The following is a 17,710-nucleotide window of genomic DNA, read 5'->3' on the forward strand; positions in this document are numbered from 1 at the left end:
GCTGATGCTGCAAATGCTGGCTTCAACCACTATGTCACCGTGCCACCCCAACTACGTACTGTGTCATAGTCTGGTTATTCCCCGATTTATTTAATCATTTCTCTTCATGGACGTTTAAGTTGTATCTCCACGTGTGACTTTGGTAAATGCTGCTGGAGTGAGCATCCAGGTAGCTGCTTTTTCAAACCTTGAGAAGCATTTATTCAAGGTTGGCTTCGAGGAGGGACTCAGGGTTGAAATGGGTTCAGAGATGACAGCTACTACCAGATCCTTCAAGAAGGGTAAACTGATTGATCCTCCCTCCCCAGTGAGTGGGAGGGCTGGCCCTGTTTGCCCACACTCTTACCAGCCATTAATACCACCAATCTTTTTTTTTTAAGATTTATTTATTTTTATTGGAAAGACAGATTTACAGAGAGAAGGAAAGACAAAGAAACAGATCTTCCATCTACTGGTTTATTCCCAAAGTGGCCACAATGGCCAGTGCTGAGCTGATCTGAAACCAGGAGTCAGGCGCTTCTTCCAGGTCTCTCACGTGGGTGTAGGATCCCAAGGCTTTGGGCCATCCTCTACTGCTCTCCCAGGCCACAAGCAAGGAGCTGGATGGGAAGTGTAGCATCCAGGACACGAACCAGAGCCCATACAGGATCATGGTGGATGCAAGGCAAGGATTTAGCCACTAGGTTATGATGCTGGGCCCATGCCACCAGTCTGTTAGTTCTTGCCAGTTTCCTGGCTTATAAGTAACATCCAGGTTTAATGTGCATTGATTTAATGATTAGTGCCTAAACATCTTGCCAAATACTAGTGGCCACTTGTACTCCCACTGTGTCTTATTTCATGGAGCTTTAATGTGCAGTAAGCCCAGTGTGCCAAAATGCACATGGCACTGTCATAGGTCCTGCCACAGTGTCACTGGAGGACTGAGCCTGGCACCTGTCAGTTGACTAGCATAGAGGCTGGCCCAGAGCCAGGAGTCTGGGGCTGGATTCCTGCCTAGCCGTAGGCACTGCTCACCTGTTTCCGAGTGCTCAGTGCCCTGGGAAGTGACAGAGCCGTGCTTGGAGCCATCTGTACTACATCTTAAATAGTCCTAGGCCAGGCATGCTGGTTGAGCCCCGTTGCATCATGAACCCTCTACTGCATTCGTGGGCCCACGCGCAGCCTCTCTGTCCCAGGACTTGGCAGCTCAGCTCCCTATGGCCAAGGTCAGTGGTGAGAAAATCAGTCCTTTTTTACTAAACTAGGGTGGCTTTACTTCCCAAGAATCTTGTAACCCCTGGGCGCCCAGGAAGCCATGTAAGAGGTAGAGGTAGAACAGGACACTGATGGGCATTTGTGTTCTGCTGTCTGGACAGGCTGTGTAGGCCTGTGCTGATGCCAGCAGGTGGGAGCCTCCCTGCCCGTGTGGTATGAGGGTACAAGAAGGAAACCCCCCCTGTGTGCCCTCCTCAGCTGCCCTTGACTCATCACGGAGCTCTGGGGTCCCTTCCCCTGTGGGAAGGCAGGGACGTGGAGACAGGTCTTGACACTCTTCTCTTACTCATGGGAGCATTAGAGGAACACACCACAGCAGGAGTGGGAGTGCTCTGGAGGTGGGTTAGGGCCGGCACACGTGACGGTCCCCTCTCGTCCATCTCTGGCAGCCCCTGTTCAGGTCCATGTCTGTGGAGCTGATTGCCCAAGATAGCCCATCTAAGTGGATTCCTTCAGTCGGGTCATGCAAAATGTGCATGGTAAAAAATGCTGCATGGATTCTTTTTTTTTTTTTTTTTTTAAGATTGTTTGAAAGGCAGAGTTAGAGAGATGTCGATTTTCCTGATTGGGCCTGGCTAAGCTGAGAGCCAGGAACTCCATCCAGGTCTCCCACATGGGTGACAGGAGTCTAAGCACTTAGGCCATCTTCTGCTGTCTATTCCGGCACATTAGCAGGGAGCAGAGCAGCCAGCACTTGACCCTGGACTCTTATGGGATGTCAGCATGGCAGACAGCAGCTTAACCGGCTGTTCCACAATGCCAGGGCCTATACATGAATTAAAAAAGATAAAGGAACAGGGTCTGGCACGGTGGGCTAGTGGCTAAATTCCTTGGCTTGAACACGCTGGGATCCCATATGGGCACCGGTTCTAATCCCGGCAGCTCCACTTCCCATCCAGTTCCCTGCCTGTGGCCTGGGAAAGCAATCGAGGACGGCCCAAAGCTTTGGGACCCTGCACCGGCATGGGAGACCTGGAAGAAGTTCCTGGTTCCTGGCACAGATCGGTGCAGCTCGAGCCATTGTGGTCACTTGGGGAGTGAATCATCGGATGGAAGATCTTTCTACCTCTCTTTCTCTCTGTATATCTGACTTTGCAATAAAAATGAATACATTTTTTAAACAGGGAGTAGAAACAGCCACCTTCATAGGTGATAGCCACTCTGAAATTCTTGCCAAGACCATGGTCTTATCCTGCCTGTACTTACCCACGTGTACTTTCTGAAGGGAATGTTGCCCTAGGCAAGGATTTGTTGGGAAATGCTAGGATAGGGGCTCAGAAGAAACTTCTGGCTGGCTACCATGAAACCAATGGACCATCCACCTGTCTTCCTCAGGAGAAATCACAGATCCAGAAAGATCTGTGGAGGATTGAAGATGTCCTTGCAGGTCTGAGTGCAAATAAAGAGAACTTCAGAATCCTGGTGGAATCGGTCAAAAACCCGGGTGAGTGTGATCACTTCCCTGCCTGGGGAAGTCCTCTGGTGAAGGAGCTGTCTGTTTTACACCGTCTTTGCTTCCCTCTTGCCCCTTAGAGAGGAAAACGGTGCCTTTGTTCCCTCACCCGCCTGTGCCTTCACTCTCGGCTGCACCTGCAGAGAGCAAGCCGACCCCGCAGCCCAGCCCTCCCTCCAGCCCCGTGCGGACCCCTCTGGAGGTGCGACTCTTCCCCCAGCTGCAAACCTACGTGCCCTACCGACCTCACCCGCCCCAGCTGAGGAAAGTGACGTCACCCTTGCAGTCCCCCACCAAGACCAAGGCCGGCAATGGCGTTGTGAGTATCCAGGTACCTCTGGAAGGCTTGGGTCAGGAAAGGGAGATGATTGGAGTCGGGAGTGGCTAAGGAGCCTGAGTGTGCTTTGCCTGCCGCCGCTGCTGTGCCCAGACCCTCAGGACTGGGTACACACTGAGGGATGACTCAGCCAAAAACCTCCCATTTTGCAGTGGGGAGAATTGGAGCCCAGCGAGAAGTGACTGTGCTGGGTGATGGGGTGGAATTTGTGACTGCCGTGCAGAAATGTCCGTGGCTGTGGGTGAGGCCGTCGCCGTGCAGGGCTCTGTGCAAACCTGCCAAGGGCTCTCCTGCAGCCACAGAGTGTGCAGGCAGTGAGGAAATTCCAAGAGTGTCCATGCCCCACCCTGTGCTTGCTGTGACAACCACTTGTGATCTGTGCCAAACCCTACCATGGCGCATGGATATGGAGGGCAGGGCCCCTGATCCCACAGACGGAAGCATGGAACCCCAAGTTCTTGACATTTGCTGAGGGCCTCAGGGTTGGGGAATCTAGCCACAGCCTGTGGGCCATCTCCACTTGGAGCCCATGCCCTTTACTGCCTACTTAGACCCTCAACCCCAGCTCACATCTGTGGCCCAAGAGCTTGTCAGGGCCCCATACACCTTGGCTTGCCTGGCACTGAGAGGCACAATCTGGTCACACAGGAGACTTTGAGGACCTGGAAGCTTTGGTGAGGAAACGTGCTAGCTCCTGTCCCCAAGCTGGAGGACGTAAGGGGTCTGGCCCAAGTACGTGGCTGAGGGCACCTGGAGGTGGGTTTCTGCAGGGCTTTGGGGAGCTTTGCCTGGGCACCACCTGGATGCGGGATCTCTGTTAAGGCCGGTGAGTTCATGTACTAGACCTTGCCATCCACCTGCTTCCGGCCAGGGCCCAGGGCTCAGAGCTGGAGGATCTCAGCGCTCTTCTCGGCCCTGCATCAGAACAGCAAACCGGAGCCTTGCCGTAGCACAGGAGGGGCAGGCACGGGCAGACAGCTGCTGAGGCAGGGCAGGGTGCCCGCCAGCGGGCAAGTGGGCCAGTTGAGGAAAGGGAGAACATGTTAGCTGAGCACCCGATTCCAGCCTTGGCATTCTCACTGTGCCCTCAGGCAGGTCCCCTCGCCAGCTTTCTCTTGCACAGACCATCCTCACACAGCCTGGCCCCCCAGGACTCTCGGGCAGAACCTTCTGAACTTGGTATGGAGTCAGGGTCCCGTGTGGTTCTCTGCCTCGCCCTCACTGGCAGTACCTGTGAGATGATCAGTTGTACCGTTCTGTGGAGCTGGAAGCCGGATTTGAGTGTTGATAGCTGTGAGACAGTAGCGCCCACCCTGGAAAAGGACAGAGGACAATAATTTAACAAATGATAATAAAGGGTCCCACTTGTGTTACACCAACACAAGTAGGGCTTTGCCAGCTGCCACAAGCAAGGAGCTGGATCGGAAGTAGAGCTGCCAGGACTCAAACCGCACCCAGATGGGGTGTCGGCTCTGCAGGCAGAGGCTTAGTGTGCGGTGTCACCAGGCCAGCCCCCTTCCACCTCTGCCGATACAGAGGACTGTAGTCCTTCTTCAGCTTGCATCTTTTCTTCCACATTCTTTTTTGAAATTCGCCTATGCTGTTGCAAGCTGTTGACTTGTCTTCTTGAATTTAATGTCATCTTTTATTAGATAATAGTCTCACACATATGTACATAATAAGATGCCTCCCTCCTTCCCTCTGTCATTCCATTTCCTGCCTTTGGAGACAGTCCATCTAATTCGCTTGGCTGGTGGTGAAGCCAAAGTCCTGTCGGCCTCTCCTGGGCCCTGGGTGCCGCAGGCAGGTGCTTCATTGTCCCATCTCAGTGGAGTGTACTGTTTCCTTAAAAAATGCTGATCAAACTTGGCCTGCCTTTGAGCAAGATTCTGAAAGCAAAGCCGTATTAGACGGGAGGAGGAGAGCTAAGCGGGAGGGGGTACAGTGCCCCTCCCTGGGGTGGGGGCGATTTGTGGCAGCCAGGGGAAGGTGCCTGACTCTTGCTGTGAAATGACATGCAGGCTTCCAGGAGCCTTGTGGACGGGGGAAGCAGCTTCATGACTGCATGCCAGGGAGCGGGCTGCATGGCAGCTGTGAGTCACTCGTCCTGGCCGCCTCTGCTGGCGGCGTCAGGAAGGAGGAAATGTGTTGTCACCAAGCACATTCCGATCAGAAGGGCAGGAGGAGGCGGATGCTGCCACAGGAGCCAGTGCGCCGGGCCAGGGCTCCCGCGTCTGAGTGCATGGAGTGGGAGAGATGGCTGTTCTATGTGTGTGTGTGGGGTGTGTACCCGCTTAGAAATCAGCACAGTGAGCAGCCCTCCAACCCCTGCCCCTGCTTTGCACCAAGTAAGGGGAGCAGGTGGCTTTCTTCAGTGCCAAGAGCACAGACCCAGAAGGCCTGGGTCCTGGATTTGGGAACACTGGATATATAGGTAGCACTTGGGAAATTTTTATTTATTTGAAAAGCAAAGTTATAGAGAGAAAGAGATACAGGGACAGAAATCCATGTTCCACCTTCTGGTTCATTCCCCAGCAACAGCCAGGGCTAGGCCAGGCAGAAGTCAAAAGCCAGACGTTTCTTCCAGCTCTCCCCTGTGGGCGACAGGGGCCCAACCACTTGAGCCACCTTCTGCTACTTCCCCAGGTGCATTACGGAATGGGTATGGAATGCCAAGTTGTAGGTGGCGGTTGGACCTGCTGTTCCCCATGCTGACTCTTCATGGCTCCTCCAAGGCAGGTGTCTGTGGCCTTGGCTGAGGTGGTCCCTGAGGTGGCCAGGCCCAGCCCTCGGGTGTACACTGTGGCCATGCTACTTAACCCACCCACCTCCACGGGCATTGACTCTGATTCTCTTTCTGAGCAGGAAGACGAGGCACCTCCCAGGCCCCCACTCCCCGAGCTGTACAGCCCTGAGGACCAGCCGCCAGCTGTGCCCCCGCTGCCCAGGGAGGCCACCATCATCCGGCATACGTCCGTGCGGGGCCTCAAGCGGCAGTCGGACGAGAGGAAGCGAGACCGGGAGCTGGGCCAGTGTGTGAACGGGGACTCCAGGGTGAGCCGGAAGGGTGGCCTGCTGTGTGGGTGGAGGGAAGAGAGTGAGACATTGGACAGGTGTGACAACCTGGGACTGCCCACAGGTGGAGCTCCGGTCATACGTTAGTGAGCCTGAGCTGGCAACCCTTGGCGGGGATGTGGCCCAGTCCTCGCTGGGACTCGTGGGCCTAGACAACAGGTACCAGACGCTGCCAGGCAGAGGTAAGGCAAGCCCTGGGGTGGAGTCCTGCAGGGCCCCATCACCACTCACCACATTGGCAGGGAGGCCCTGGCCTCTGGGCCGCATCCTGGTCCTGTCCCTGTTTTATACCTCTGACGGTAGGCAGGAGCTGTGAGACCAGAGGCATCTGGCCTGGCAATGGTTAAGCACTTTCCACTAGTGTTCAGAATAGTGTTAGGGGGTGAGCTGCCAGTCAGTCCTTCAGGATAGGGCAGGGCCTCTGCCCCTGCAGGCTGGGCCGCTGGGCACTGCCTCCTGCTGGCTGCTGCAGCTCTGTCCCCTGGCCTTTCTGTGGCTCTGCAAGGCCTGTCTGAGCCAGCATGGCTGTTCCATGACTGGTGTCATCGTCGCTGCCTGCCCGAGCTGGGATGTGTAGGATTCCGTGCCCCTCCTTCAGGCTGCCCACCTGCTATGCAGTGCTGGGCTCCTGTCTGCCAGGAAGAGAAGTCCAGGGGAGCCCACAGTGGGGACAGACGCCCCCCATCCTCCCCACCTGGCCTTGCTCTCCCACCCCCAGGGGTCCAATTGGGGAGGGGGGACAGAAAGGGGAACATCCCGTCCGCCCCACCATAAATTGGCTTGTGCTCCTCCCTCGGCTCGCGAAGGACTCTCGGGGTCCACATCACGGCTGCATCAGTCATCCACCATCGCCCCCTACGTCACGCTCCGGAGGGGCCTCAACGCCGAAAGCAGCAAGGTACCCTCCCCTGTGAGTGACCAGCCTTAGCCAGGGCCTCCCTGCCCCTCCAGAGGCACAGAGAAGGGGTTCTGAAGTCACAGTGGCCAATGCACCCGGCGAGCCATGGGGATGCCATCCGGGGTGGCCTTGATACCTTACCCACCCTCCCCTCGTCCGGTAGGGTCCCTGTCCCCTACTGCCCCCTCTCTGTTTCCAGGGGACCCCTCCCTCATCCATACAAACACCTTCCACCCCTCAGCCTGCCTGTCAGGGACCTGGGAGGGAATCCAAGGGGTCTGCCTCCCGGAGTGCAGCCTCATTGCTGGCCATGTGTGTCCACTTGGATAGGCCTGGGCCTCAGCATACGCATCTGCAGAATGGAGTGCTGCCCGGAGAGCCCGGGACGGCTGAGGGCACCCTGGTGCCTGGAGGGAGGGTGGGTCCGTGTGGTTGAGAGCGGTCCAGCCTGAGAAGAGCAAGCGAACAACAATGGGGACAAGGCCACAGGGTGGCCACCGCCCATTCCCAGCACAGCTCCTGTGTGTCTCTCCCCTTCCTCAGAGACCCAAGAGTGCCTTGGAGCGCCTGTACTCAGGGGACCAGCAGCGGGGCCGCATGAGCGCGGAGGAGCAGCTGGAGCGCATGAAGCGCCACCAGAAGGCCCTGGTCCGCGAGCGCAAGAAGACGCTGAGCCACGGAGAGCGGACGGGCCCATCTGCGTCGCGCTACCTCAGCCCTCCACTCCCCGGGGACGTGGGCTCAGTATGTTAGGAGGGGCCAGGCAGCAGGGCTGGGGCGGGGAGCAAGAGCAGGACAGCACAGCCCGAGCCATGGGCCGCTGGTTGACACAGGTGGTTCTGGCTGCAAACGCTCCCACAGGAGTCGGTTGTGCAGCACGGCCCAGGCCAGAGCATCACCTGGGTCCAGAACAGGAGTGCGGCTCCCAAGGCAGAGACCCCCCCAAGACCTTGAGGACACACCTGGCATGTTCTCGGAGCCAGGCCAGGAGCGGGATCTCTGCAGGCACTGGGGATCGGCAGAGATGAAGCACTGGGCAGTGTGGGGATGCAAGCCGGTGAAGGGAGACAGGGATAGGATTTGATGAGGAAAAGCGCAAACGAATCAACCAGCCTCCCAAAACCTCAGCCGACCTGCTGCCGGGTCTGGCCCCACAACCTGTGGTGCTGACGGGCCAGCTGGGGGAGTCGGTGCTGCCCCCTAGCGGTGCGACCCGGCACTACAGCCCCCCATCACCTGCGATCCCACTTGGAGACATTCCACGTGATTCTTCCGTGTTGTTGGACATCCTGTGTCTCCTAGACCTCTAGCCTGACTGTCCTTCCCCTAATTCATGGCACAAGCTCTTCGGCTTTTAGTGTGACCGCTCATTGCCTCTCTAATCCTGCCTGATTGTGTTTACAGACGCTTCCGTTGTGCACCTAACGTTCTCTAACTGGCTGGTGCTCCTTATTACCAGGCTTGTCATAGCTTTTGTCACCCTAGCCTAGCAAGCAGGTGTGTGAGTTGCCTTTCCGCTGCCCTCCTCCAGGCCTGCTCACTCCTGCCCAAAGCCGTCCCCCAAGCCTGAGCCCAACCGCTGCCTGGAGACCACAGTCATTGGCGGAGGTCTGGGCACAGAGTGTTGACCCCAATCCATGCCTTATACCTGAGTAGTAGACACGGACTTCAGAGTTTGCACGTGTGAATAAGTTCTCCCAAGTCTGAGGTTGTTTGATTTTAATTCCTCCGGTCCTATCCCACCACTTCTTAACGGGAAACCTTGTGTGTTCCTGATATTTAATAATGTGAACAGATAGCAACGTAGTCTGGATTTTCAGAGGGTTTCTCTGCAGCTGTTAGACACCCACGGGATAAGACCCAGGACACTCTTATCATGAAAGGGTGCAGAGCTGCTCACTTTAAAACTTTGTAACCAAATGTCATATGCAGTAACACCTTTTACTACCCGATGTCGCCAATGTAGAGGTTATTGCAGAATCATCCTTTAAATACATTGTCAGTTTTTTTTTCTTTTTGAAAAAGGCTCATGTAAGTCTGTGCATCAGCGCCAATAAATGAGTTGCTTAATGGTTGTGGATTGGCGTGGTTCTTTCCTAGGCTCACTAGGAGAGTCTAGGCAGCTTTCCTGTCTGTGGCTGCAATCAGGCTGGCTTGCCCAGAGGCCCTCTCTGTTCAGAGCACTTGGGAGCGTGGATGAAAATGTGCATTTTCTTTGTGCTTCAGTCCATTTTTTCATGCCTGGAACTTCAGCTGCCTCATCCTGCCAAATTATTGGGCAAACAAAGGGCAGATGCATTGGTTTGGAGTTAGAACGGAGAGCTTGTGCGTGAATGGGTGGAATGTGCTACTGGGCTAGAGGTTTGGGGTTTGGGGGGACAGGGCACCTGCGGCAGTCCTGCTTGGTTGGCAGGGGTTCCAAGTGGTGAGTGGCATGGGGGCCACGAGGAGACCCCTGGTCAATCAGTGTCTGCCTTGCTTCCGCTCAAGAGGAAGCTGTGAAGCCCTTCCCTTCCCAGTGATCTGCTCAGCAGTCCCAGGCTCATGCGGACAGACGCAGGCCCTGGGCGAACAAGGGGCCGTCCTGCAGCTGGACGGCCATGCTTGGATCTCCCGGAACACCTGGGTTAGGTTTTCCCTCTTGGGAAAAGAGACTTGCTACCAAACAGCCACAGATCCCACGGCACTGGGTGTGGTGTTTTGATTTTACGCAAATTTGGGGTTTTCCCTCAAGAAAACACCCATCTCGAACAAGATGCTATTTTACCCCCATGGCTCTGTCTGCCGCCCAGCCCTGGGTTTTTCTGCCTGGTCCTCCCCTACCCTGAGTGGGTGCAGGGCTGGCATGGCGTCCTGATGGGAACTCCCCACAGAAAGGCAAGTGGGTGTTGCACTTGCTCTGCAGGGTCTCCCAGCGCTTGCTTGTCCCATCACCTCTGAGCAGATGGGACAGGTGCCTGCCCTAATGTTCTCAGGTTCTGTCGGGGGCCACCCTCTTAGGCCTGCTGAGACCCTGCAGTCGGAGGTCTCTGATCCATGCCCTGTTGAACTCAGTGAGGGGACTGGGGTGAGACCAGAGAGCAGACAGCGTCTGGAGCAGACCACAGCACCAGACTCCAGGCCCTTCTTCCCAAAGACCCTTCACCCATAGGCAAGGCGTGTCCAAACGGGACCAGAGTGACACTCGGGCTGGGGAGGAAGTGGGCTGCATTTCACCCTCTTGTTCTGTTGCCAGTGGAAGCGTGAGCAGGAGTTTGACCTGCAGCTGCTGGACCGGGCCGTGCAAGGGGAGAGAAAGGACAAGGAGGAGGACGGCTGGCTGAAGGTGCAGGCCACGCCTGTGACCGAGCTGGACCTGGAACCTCAGGACTATGACCTGGACATCAGCCGAGAGGTGAGGGAGGGCTTCCCTGGGGACTCTCCAGCCTGCCACCCCTCCCAACTAGGGACAAGGCGTGGCTCGCAGGGGGCCCAGATGGCCCCTCTGAGGCTGTGAAAGGAGCCCCAGTGTTTCAGTGAAGGCTCCGCACTCCTCCTGGGGTTGGGGGCAGGCTGTCAACTGAGCTTTCTTGTACCCTGGTGTCCTTACCAGAAAAATGGGTTGTGTCCACTTGTTCCTGCAGTTTTGGATAGGCACGATTGGGAAACCTGTGGAAGGTGATGCAGTAATTGTCAGATGTTCCCTGCAACACCCCCGGGGCCGGGTGCCTGCAGACTGATGGAGCTGACTTGACCAATCAGACCTCCAACTCTGACTGAACAAGGACACTGCGCACAGTTCTGGGCTGAAGTCTTCTGGCGCCCTCTGGTGGTGCAAATGCATCATGACGGGCAGTCCGCGAAAACAGGGACACCCTGGGTCTCTACCTGTCTGGAGGTCTCCCTGCAAGGGAAGAGAAAGGGAACCGAGGACGAAAGACTCAAGGCCAAGACCCAGGTGGTCCCCTGAGGGCTGCATTGAGCTATGTGTATGCTCCGCAGGGCTGTGGCTGCTGGCTTCACCCTTGTATCCCTAGCCGCCTGACACCAGGCCTGGCACACACTTTGGGGCCACCATAAAATGTGCTGATGAATCCCATGCTAAATGCATCACACGATGGGCCACAAATGGCTTCCTGAGCCATCAGCATTGCCTCCCAGGGTCTGTATTTGCAACCTGGAGTCAGGAGCCGCAGCCAGGAATCAAATCCAAGTGTTGCAATACAGAACTAGGACACAGTATCTGCATTTGAGCCCCTAGGCTAAATGCCCACCCCTCCAGAAACCTTGGTACAAGGACTTGACCTGTCCTGTCACTTCTGGAGCAGAGATGTCTTCATGTGATAGGTAGATGTAGGTAGGAGCTCAGTAAACCGGATGGGGCTGGTGTGAGAACCAGTGCCAAAGGGGAGCCAGGCTGCCAGGCCGCCTGGAGGAGGGGCAGGTCCACTCACAGGCAGCAAGCTTGGCCAGCAGTGCACACAGCCCACCTGGAGTTCCCTGGGCTGTGAGCACACAGACACCCGTGGAGGCTGCTGGGGCTTCGGGCTTCACCAGGCCAGGCCCCAGCCTGTCCTCTTGGCACCCGAAACATATCCACAAGAGAAGCATCCACCTGCGGTCCTGGCAGGGGAAGTGGGTCCTGTAGTGTCCCTGTTGGCCTGCCAGCCCTTGGGAAAAGTCCCGCTTTATCTCTAACCTAAATCCCTCCTGCTACAATGTAATCTTTCTTCCCCTAGATCTTCTCTCATTGGAAATGAAACAGAAGAAGTTATTTCTTGCCATCATGCTGCCTAGTGGAAAAGGCTGGGAGGCTTAAATCTTAAGATGGCATTTGCCCTGGGATTGGGTTCAGCTTGTTTTTAGGAGCAATTGAAGGAGGTCAAAGTTTACTCAGGTAGAAGTTGCCTTCAGCATTCTCCAGCCAAAGCGAAAGTTCACCAAGCTGAGTTTGCTGCTGGGTTTAAGTGAGATATGGCTGAGGTGCCCTCTTGGGCCCTGGCTTCCTGAATGGCAGAAGATACAGCCTGTTCCCCTCTTGTCTCCATCAGTAAAGTTCTGTAGAGAGAAAAAGCATTGTTGCTTCCTTCTGTCCAGCATCCATCCGTAAGTGTCATGTCCTCGCAGTGGACAACAAGAGACATCAGTGGCCAGAAACAGAACAGCGGGGTTGAGAAAACAAAGTCAGAGAAGGCTTTTAGAACATCGAAGGGCTGAGTCACCTGAACTCAGGGAAGATCGCCCAGGGGTGCACATTAGACACAGCGCCCAACATGCTCCTGGCTGTGGCCACATCCCATCCTACAGTGCCAGCATCTGGATCCCAGCTCCACTCCCAGTTCCGGCTTCCTGGGAATGGGCACTCCGGGAGGCAGCAGTGGTGGCGTAAGGAGTGGGATTCCTGCCACCTGTGTTGGAGGCCTGCATGGAGTTTCTAGCTGCTGGTTCCAGCCTTTTAGGGAGGAAAAAAAAAAGACAGTGCATGGGAGATCCCTCTCTGTTTCTCTCAAATAAAGAACACGTCTAAAAGCAAAGAAAAACATCACCAATTAAAAAGTGCACTCCAGGCATAGGAAGCAGTTGGCACAAGGGCCCCCCCACTGTGGGAAGCCCTTGCTGGGTTCCTGCTGCTGGAGATGTCTCAGGGACCTCTGGGACAGCACCCGGAGTCTGCCAGCCCTCCTGCTGGCTGCTAGAGGATTCTCCGGCGTAGCAGAAAGAGCACAGGCTTTGGAGTGAGATCCAGGTTCAGATCCCAACTCCGTAACGGATAAGCGTTGTGTACGGGCGCGTTCCGTAACCTCTGTGGAAGCTGTTGGCGCCCTCTCAACCCTGCTGGTTCTTTTCCCAGCTGGCCAAACCGGAGAAGGTCTCCATCCCGGAACGCTATGTAGAGCTGGACCCCGAAGAGCCCCCCAGCCTCGAGGAGCTGCAGGCTCGGTATCGTAAAGCTGAGAAGATCCGCAACATCCTCGCCCGGTCAAGGTCAGCCCCAGCTGCTGAGTCTTGATAGCTCCCAGGGCGCAACCTCAGTGCTGTCCCCGCCACGCAGGCCCTGGATCAGGCTGACAGATGGTGGGCGCCAGGCCTCAGCCTCAGGTTCCCTGGTTGGAGGGAGCAGGCTAGTAGCCGGCGTGTTACCCGTGAGTGAGCTCCAGCACCCTGGGGAAGCACCTGCTCCCTTCATCTGTGCCCCAGGCAGCCCTGGCAAGTGTGGGCAGTGGAGCTAAGCATGCCCACATCGTGGACAAGGTTGGAAAGCAGCTGTGGCCATGCCAGCATTGGGGTTCATGCTCCCTTGCACAGACCATCAGACTGGACGTGGGAGCCACATTCTTTTTTTTTTTTAATTATGTTTTAATAATGTTACTTAATTGATTAGGGTACAAAGGATGAAGGGCTACAGGGTGAAAGTGGGTAATACCATTGTTTCCACACTAATATTTTCATTTTTCCCTGTATCTGGGGTTAGGGGAGTAACAAAGGGAAGGGAACCACATTCTTGTCCTTTCAGGGACAGAAACTTTTCCACCTTCCTGGGAGCTGCCCTGGGGTCCTGGGAAGGAGCTTTGCTGTCCCCCCAGGCCTCTGTGGCTTGGGAAGCTGAAATCCCTTGGTGTGTAAGCCACTCTTTGAGAGCCGGGTTGGCCATTTCCTATCTGAATCCGATCAGATCCTCTAGCTGGATGTGAGGCCTGTGGCCCTCCGAAAAGGGAAACGAGACAATTGTTGGGGTGACCGAGGGGAACACGTGCACATCTTTATCTGGGAGGAGGTCCTACAATTTCTGCCTCATGCTCCCCACCCCACTGGTCCTATTTCACAAGGTGTTGGGGACCCAGGGGTGCCTAGGACCCACGGCCCGCCCCCCACCCTCTCTCCCTGCAGTATGTGCAACTTGCAGCCGCCATCAGGCCAGGACCGGAGCAGTGTGGCCGACCTGGACTCGCAGCTGCAGGAGCAGGAACGCATCATCAACATCTCCTATGCGCTGGCCTCCGAGGCCTCCCAGCGCAGTAAGCAGGTGGCAGGTGAGACTGGGGCTGCCTCAACTCGTGGACGCTGCTCCTTGGGGCTCAGGCACAGCTTGGTCCAGGCCAGGGAGTCAGTGGGACATCAGGCATCAGGCCTGCTGGCTGAAGGCTGGGAGTGTGTGCTCTTAACCAGAGGGTAGTGTGAGCACAGTGGGGCTGGGGGCAGTGAGGCCCAACAATATGGGGGGGGGGGCAGGAGGTCCCCGAGAGGGGAAGAGGGTGTTTGGACTTCCTCTGTGATGGGGAGCAGAGAAGCAGTTTCTCAGCGCGGGTGCCAAGCTCAAGTCTCTGGCACGATGAAGAGGATAGTGGAGGTTGCATAGCCCTCCCAGGGCTGCCCATGCCAGAGCCACAGTTGACTGTCGGTATCCCTGTGCCTAAGGCCAGGACTTAACTGGCTAGTTGAATAAAGGCCTCCTACATAGGGTGGGGTCATGTGTGTCCACACGTGCATGTGTGTATGTGTGCATGGATGTGTCTGCGTGTAGGCAGTCTGTTGCCCCTGTGCACCCAGTCCTGCTCCTCCCCAGGGAGAGGCCACTGAACGTGCAGGTGGCGCTGACGGCATGGCCCTAGAGCTTTACGTGGGCTCCTAGCCCCTGTCAGTCCTCCAAACCTGGTCAGAGGTCTAGAAGTGAGGGCGTGGGGGCCCACAGCGCCCTGGGCTGTGCCGGCTGGGGAGGGCAGGGGCACAGTCTCTGTAGGAATCCTGTTTGCCGTCCTGCATCCTGATCCTGCACAGTCCCTGACACCCGTGCTGTCCTCACGCCCTCCGAGGACACAGGGAATGGACTGAGGTGGTCGGCATGGGTGGCCAGCGACATGAGCCCCACCCTGGGGCTCTGGTCGGCAGCTTCAGGAGCTCCTCCTCACGCCCAGGGTCCCTCCCCAGACAGATGACCCCTTCTCACCTGTGCTTGCCCTGACTGCGGGTCTGCCAGCCTCTGCTTCCTTGCTGCCCGCTGACTCAAGGACAAACCAGCACAGCCAGCAGCCTTTCCCCTCGCAGCTCCAAAGGCAGCCTTCGCTGTGGATGTCTTCACTCACTCTGGGCTCCCTCTTCTGGCTCAGGGACCCATCCCATCTGGGCCGGTTCCCCAGCCTGCCCCCTCCCAGGCCAGGCCTCACCACTTGCACCCCCTGTCCACTTGCCGCGCGGTTGTCACTGGGGACTCTAACACACCGCTTAATTCCTGTGTGCCCGTCTAGCGCAGCACCTGGCCCTCCTCCCGTCCTCCAGGACGGTGCCACCTTATCCCCCCTTAAGCAACGGACTCCACTACACCTTTGTCTAACAGCTGCCAAGTAAGAGCCCCCACCTGCCGTGCCCCTCGCCCGGTGCTGAGCATGGCCCGCAGCCCCATCCCGCCGCTCCCCGCGCGTGTGCAGCGCCACCTGCTGACCCTTCCTTCCTCCTTCCTTCTGCTTGCAAAGTGGCCGCTGGGGGGACCTTCGCGACTGCAGGCAGGTGGGGAAGTGGTGCCTTTTCCCCAACTCCATGTTCAGTGGCCCCGACACAATGGAAACTGTGATCCAGGCTGCTGTGCCCCCTGAACTCTGTGAAGCCAGCACAGCACCCCACTCACCTTGATACTCCAGGGGCTGGTACTGCTATCCTGGGGTGGGAACTGGAAAAGGAACTGCTAAAATTGAAGAGCTGTAAGACCAGAAAAGGCCCAGTTTACGGATAAGAAAACCGAGCCCCAGGGAAGGGTTGGAGGTCACTCCAGGTCACACAGAATTGGAGTGTGGGGGGGGTGAGGGTCACTGAATGCCTTGGGAGGGGCACCCCACTGCACGATCCATCCGCTTTGCTGAGTCCTGGTGATCTGAGCCTGGTGCGATGGGGAAGGCTCCTGGTCCACAAGGCAGGAGGCCCAGGGTTTGGTCCCTTGAGTGCCTAGTTGGCCTGGGGCTGTTGCCGTACCTGGACAAGGGGACTGGAAGCCTTGGTCTAGTACCTTCTGTGACTTTCCACCTCACTGTGGTGTAGGCTTCTACCCACCTTTGTTTTTCTACTTTATCCTTAGCATTGTTGAGTGCCTACTGTGTGCCAGGCCTTGGGCAAAGCACCTGTTTTGCTTCACACAACCATGTGAATAGACCCCCCACCTTCCAAGATCTCAGGGTCCTGCCTAGGGGCAGGGGCAGCTTAGGAACTCAGGGTTTAAAACCCCTGTGTTGTGAGCCCAAGACCACCCCAGCTGCTCTCAGTGTCTGCAAAGGACAGTGAAAGGAGGGATGGGGAGGGAGAGGGCTTGTGAGGGGTTTGGGGAGAGAGTGGTGTTCTCCAGCCTGAGGAGCCCCAAGGAAAATGCTCCAGGCTGCAGGGATTTGCCAGGACCTGCTGGGGTGTGGGGGTTTGCTCGAAAGAGAGTGAGGCAGTCAAGAGGCTCTGCTCGCCCACCCCCACCTCCGCGGGCACCCTGGGGATGCAAAGGAGTCTGTACAGCTCAGAGCTGCCTGTGTGGGTTCTCGCTCTCCAGCAGTCTTCCTTAGCATGTGGTCCCTCCAGCCCCTTTACTCGGAGTCATTCAGTGGAAGAAGGGGTCAGGACCAGAGCTGAATCACGTCTTTGTTCAGGCCCTTTGCCCTTCCCAAGCAGGGACCCAAGTGTCTGCTGCATTTCCTGGCAGTGGAAGAGGGGCTAGAGGAAGGCTAGGGCCCAGTGTCCATGCATCTTGGAAGCTGGTGTCCCCCAGCAGCGGCCGCATTGCCCGAGGTCCCTGCTCTGCTGCTCCGCCTGTTAGCCGGCTGCCATCCCTTGTCATACGTGTGCGTGTGTAGATGCACCCACTGCTGGCTCCCCGGCTGTGAGAAGGGCTCCTGCCAGCCTCTCATTGTCTGCTGTGCTTTTTGCCAGCCCAGGCAGCGACGGATCCATGACCTAACGTGCGGAGGAGAAGCCTGGCACAGGGGCCCAGAGGAACAAACCTCCACGGAGATCAACCTTTCCTGCCTCCATGGAGATCCCTTCCAGCTGGAGGAAGGAACAGCCTCCCAACTAATGGACAGTCTGCCTAGAGCTAGGGCCTCACACACACCCACTTGTTATAGTTCAGACTCCTTTTCACCTATGACAGAAGCACTTTGGATACTGTAACATACTGACACACTGTATCTTAGAATATGTTTTCTAACATTCAGCTCAAGGACCGATTGGCTGGCAAGGTGAGGATGCAGGATTTTGTAGCTGCACATATAGATTCAGGTACTATTTGGGTGCGGGTGGGGGGAGAAGGGCAGGCCAAGTTCGTCAGACTCAGGTGGCCTTTGGACTTGAGTGTACTACCAGTGGAGAACATCTTGGGGTCATCGGTGTGCCGTCTGGGAGACGGGGGAGCTTGGCTGCAGAACGCAGGTGTCCCTGGCACCACCCGATGACCGGCTCTGGGTGATGCCCACCAAGATGGTACCGTGGCCTTTGGGTGTGGCTCAGGGCAGCAGAGTGTCCAAGAGCTTTGGGTTCCCCATCCCTGAGGTGCCCTCGGAAGGACAGCCTCAGTTTGCTTTAGTTTTAAGACATATGCTTTGAAGACCAGAAAAAGCAAAAAAGGGAGGGATCAAGGGAAGCAACTTGGATTGGATCATAGCAATAATCTCCACACTAGGGGGCAGTTACCCAGAGCATCCAGCCAGCCTGTGGTGGCGACTTTTGCTGCCACTCACACAACACC

The 17,710-nt window shown here is 56.6% G+C and overlaps 1 protein-coding gene across 1 annotated transcript in view; it reads left to right on the forward strand.

Moving 5' to 3' along the window:
• Positions 1–7,773, forward strand: part of PLEKHA7 (pleckstrin homology domain containing A7) — a 68,144-nt gene extending 60,371 nt beyond the window's left edge. The window contains exons 14-20 of the mRNA XM_040988935.1: positions 2,593–2,701; positions 2,791–3,014; positions 3,344–3,352; positions 5,913–6,101; positions 6,187–6,304; positions 6,929–7,032; positions 7,564–7,773. Of these exons, the coding sequence (XP_040844869.1) occupies positions 2,593–2,701; positions 2,791–3,014; positions 3,344–3,352; positions 5,913–6,101; positions 6,187–6,304; positions 6,929–7,032; positions 7,564–7,773 (963 nt within the window). The remainder of the gene's footprint in view (positions 1–2,592; positions 2,702–2,790; positions 3,015–3,343; positions 3,353–5,912; positions 6,102–6,186; positions 6,305–6,928; positions 7,033–7,563) is intronic.
• Positions 7,774–17,710: the final 9,937 nt, after the last annotated feature.

This window comes from Ochotona curzoniae, unplaced genomic scaffold, assembly GCF_017591425.1.
Source record: "Ochotona curzoniae isolate NIBS_2020 unplaced genomic scaffold, NIBS_Ocur_1.0 contig_517, whole genome shotgun sequence".
In the NCBI taxonomy this organism is placed as follows: Eukaryota; Metazoa; Chordata; class Mammalia; order Lagomorpha; family Ochotonidae; genus Ochotona; species Ochotona curzoniae.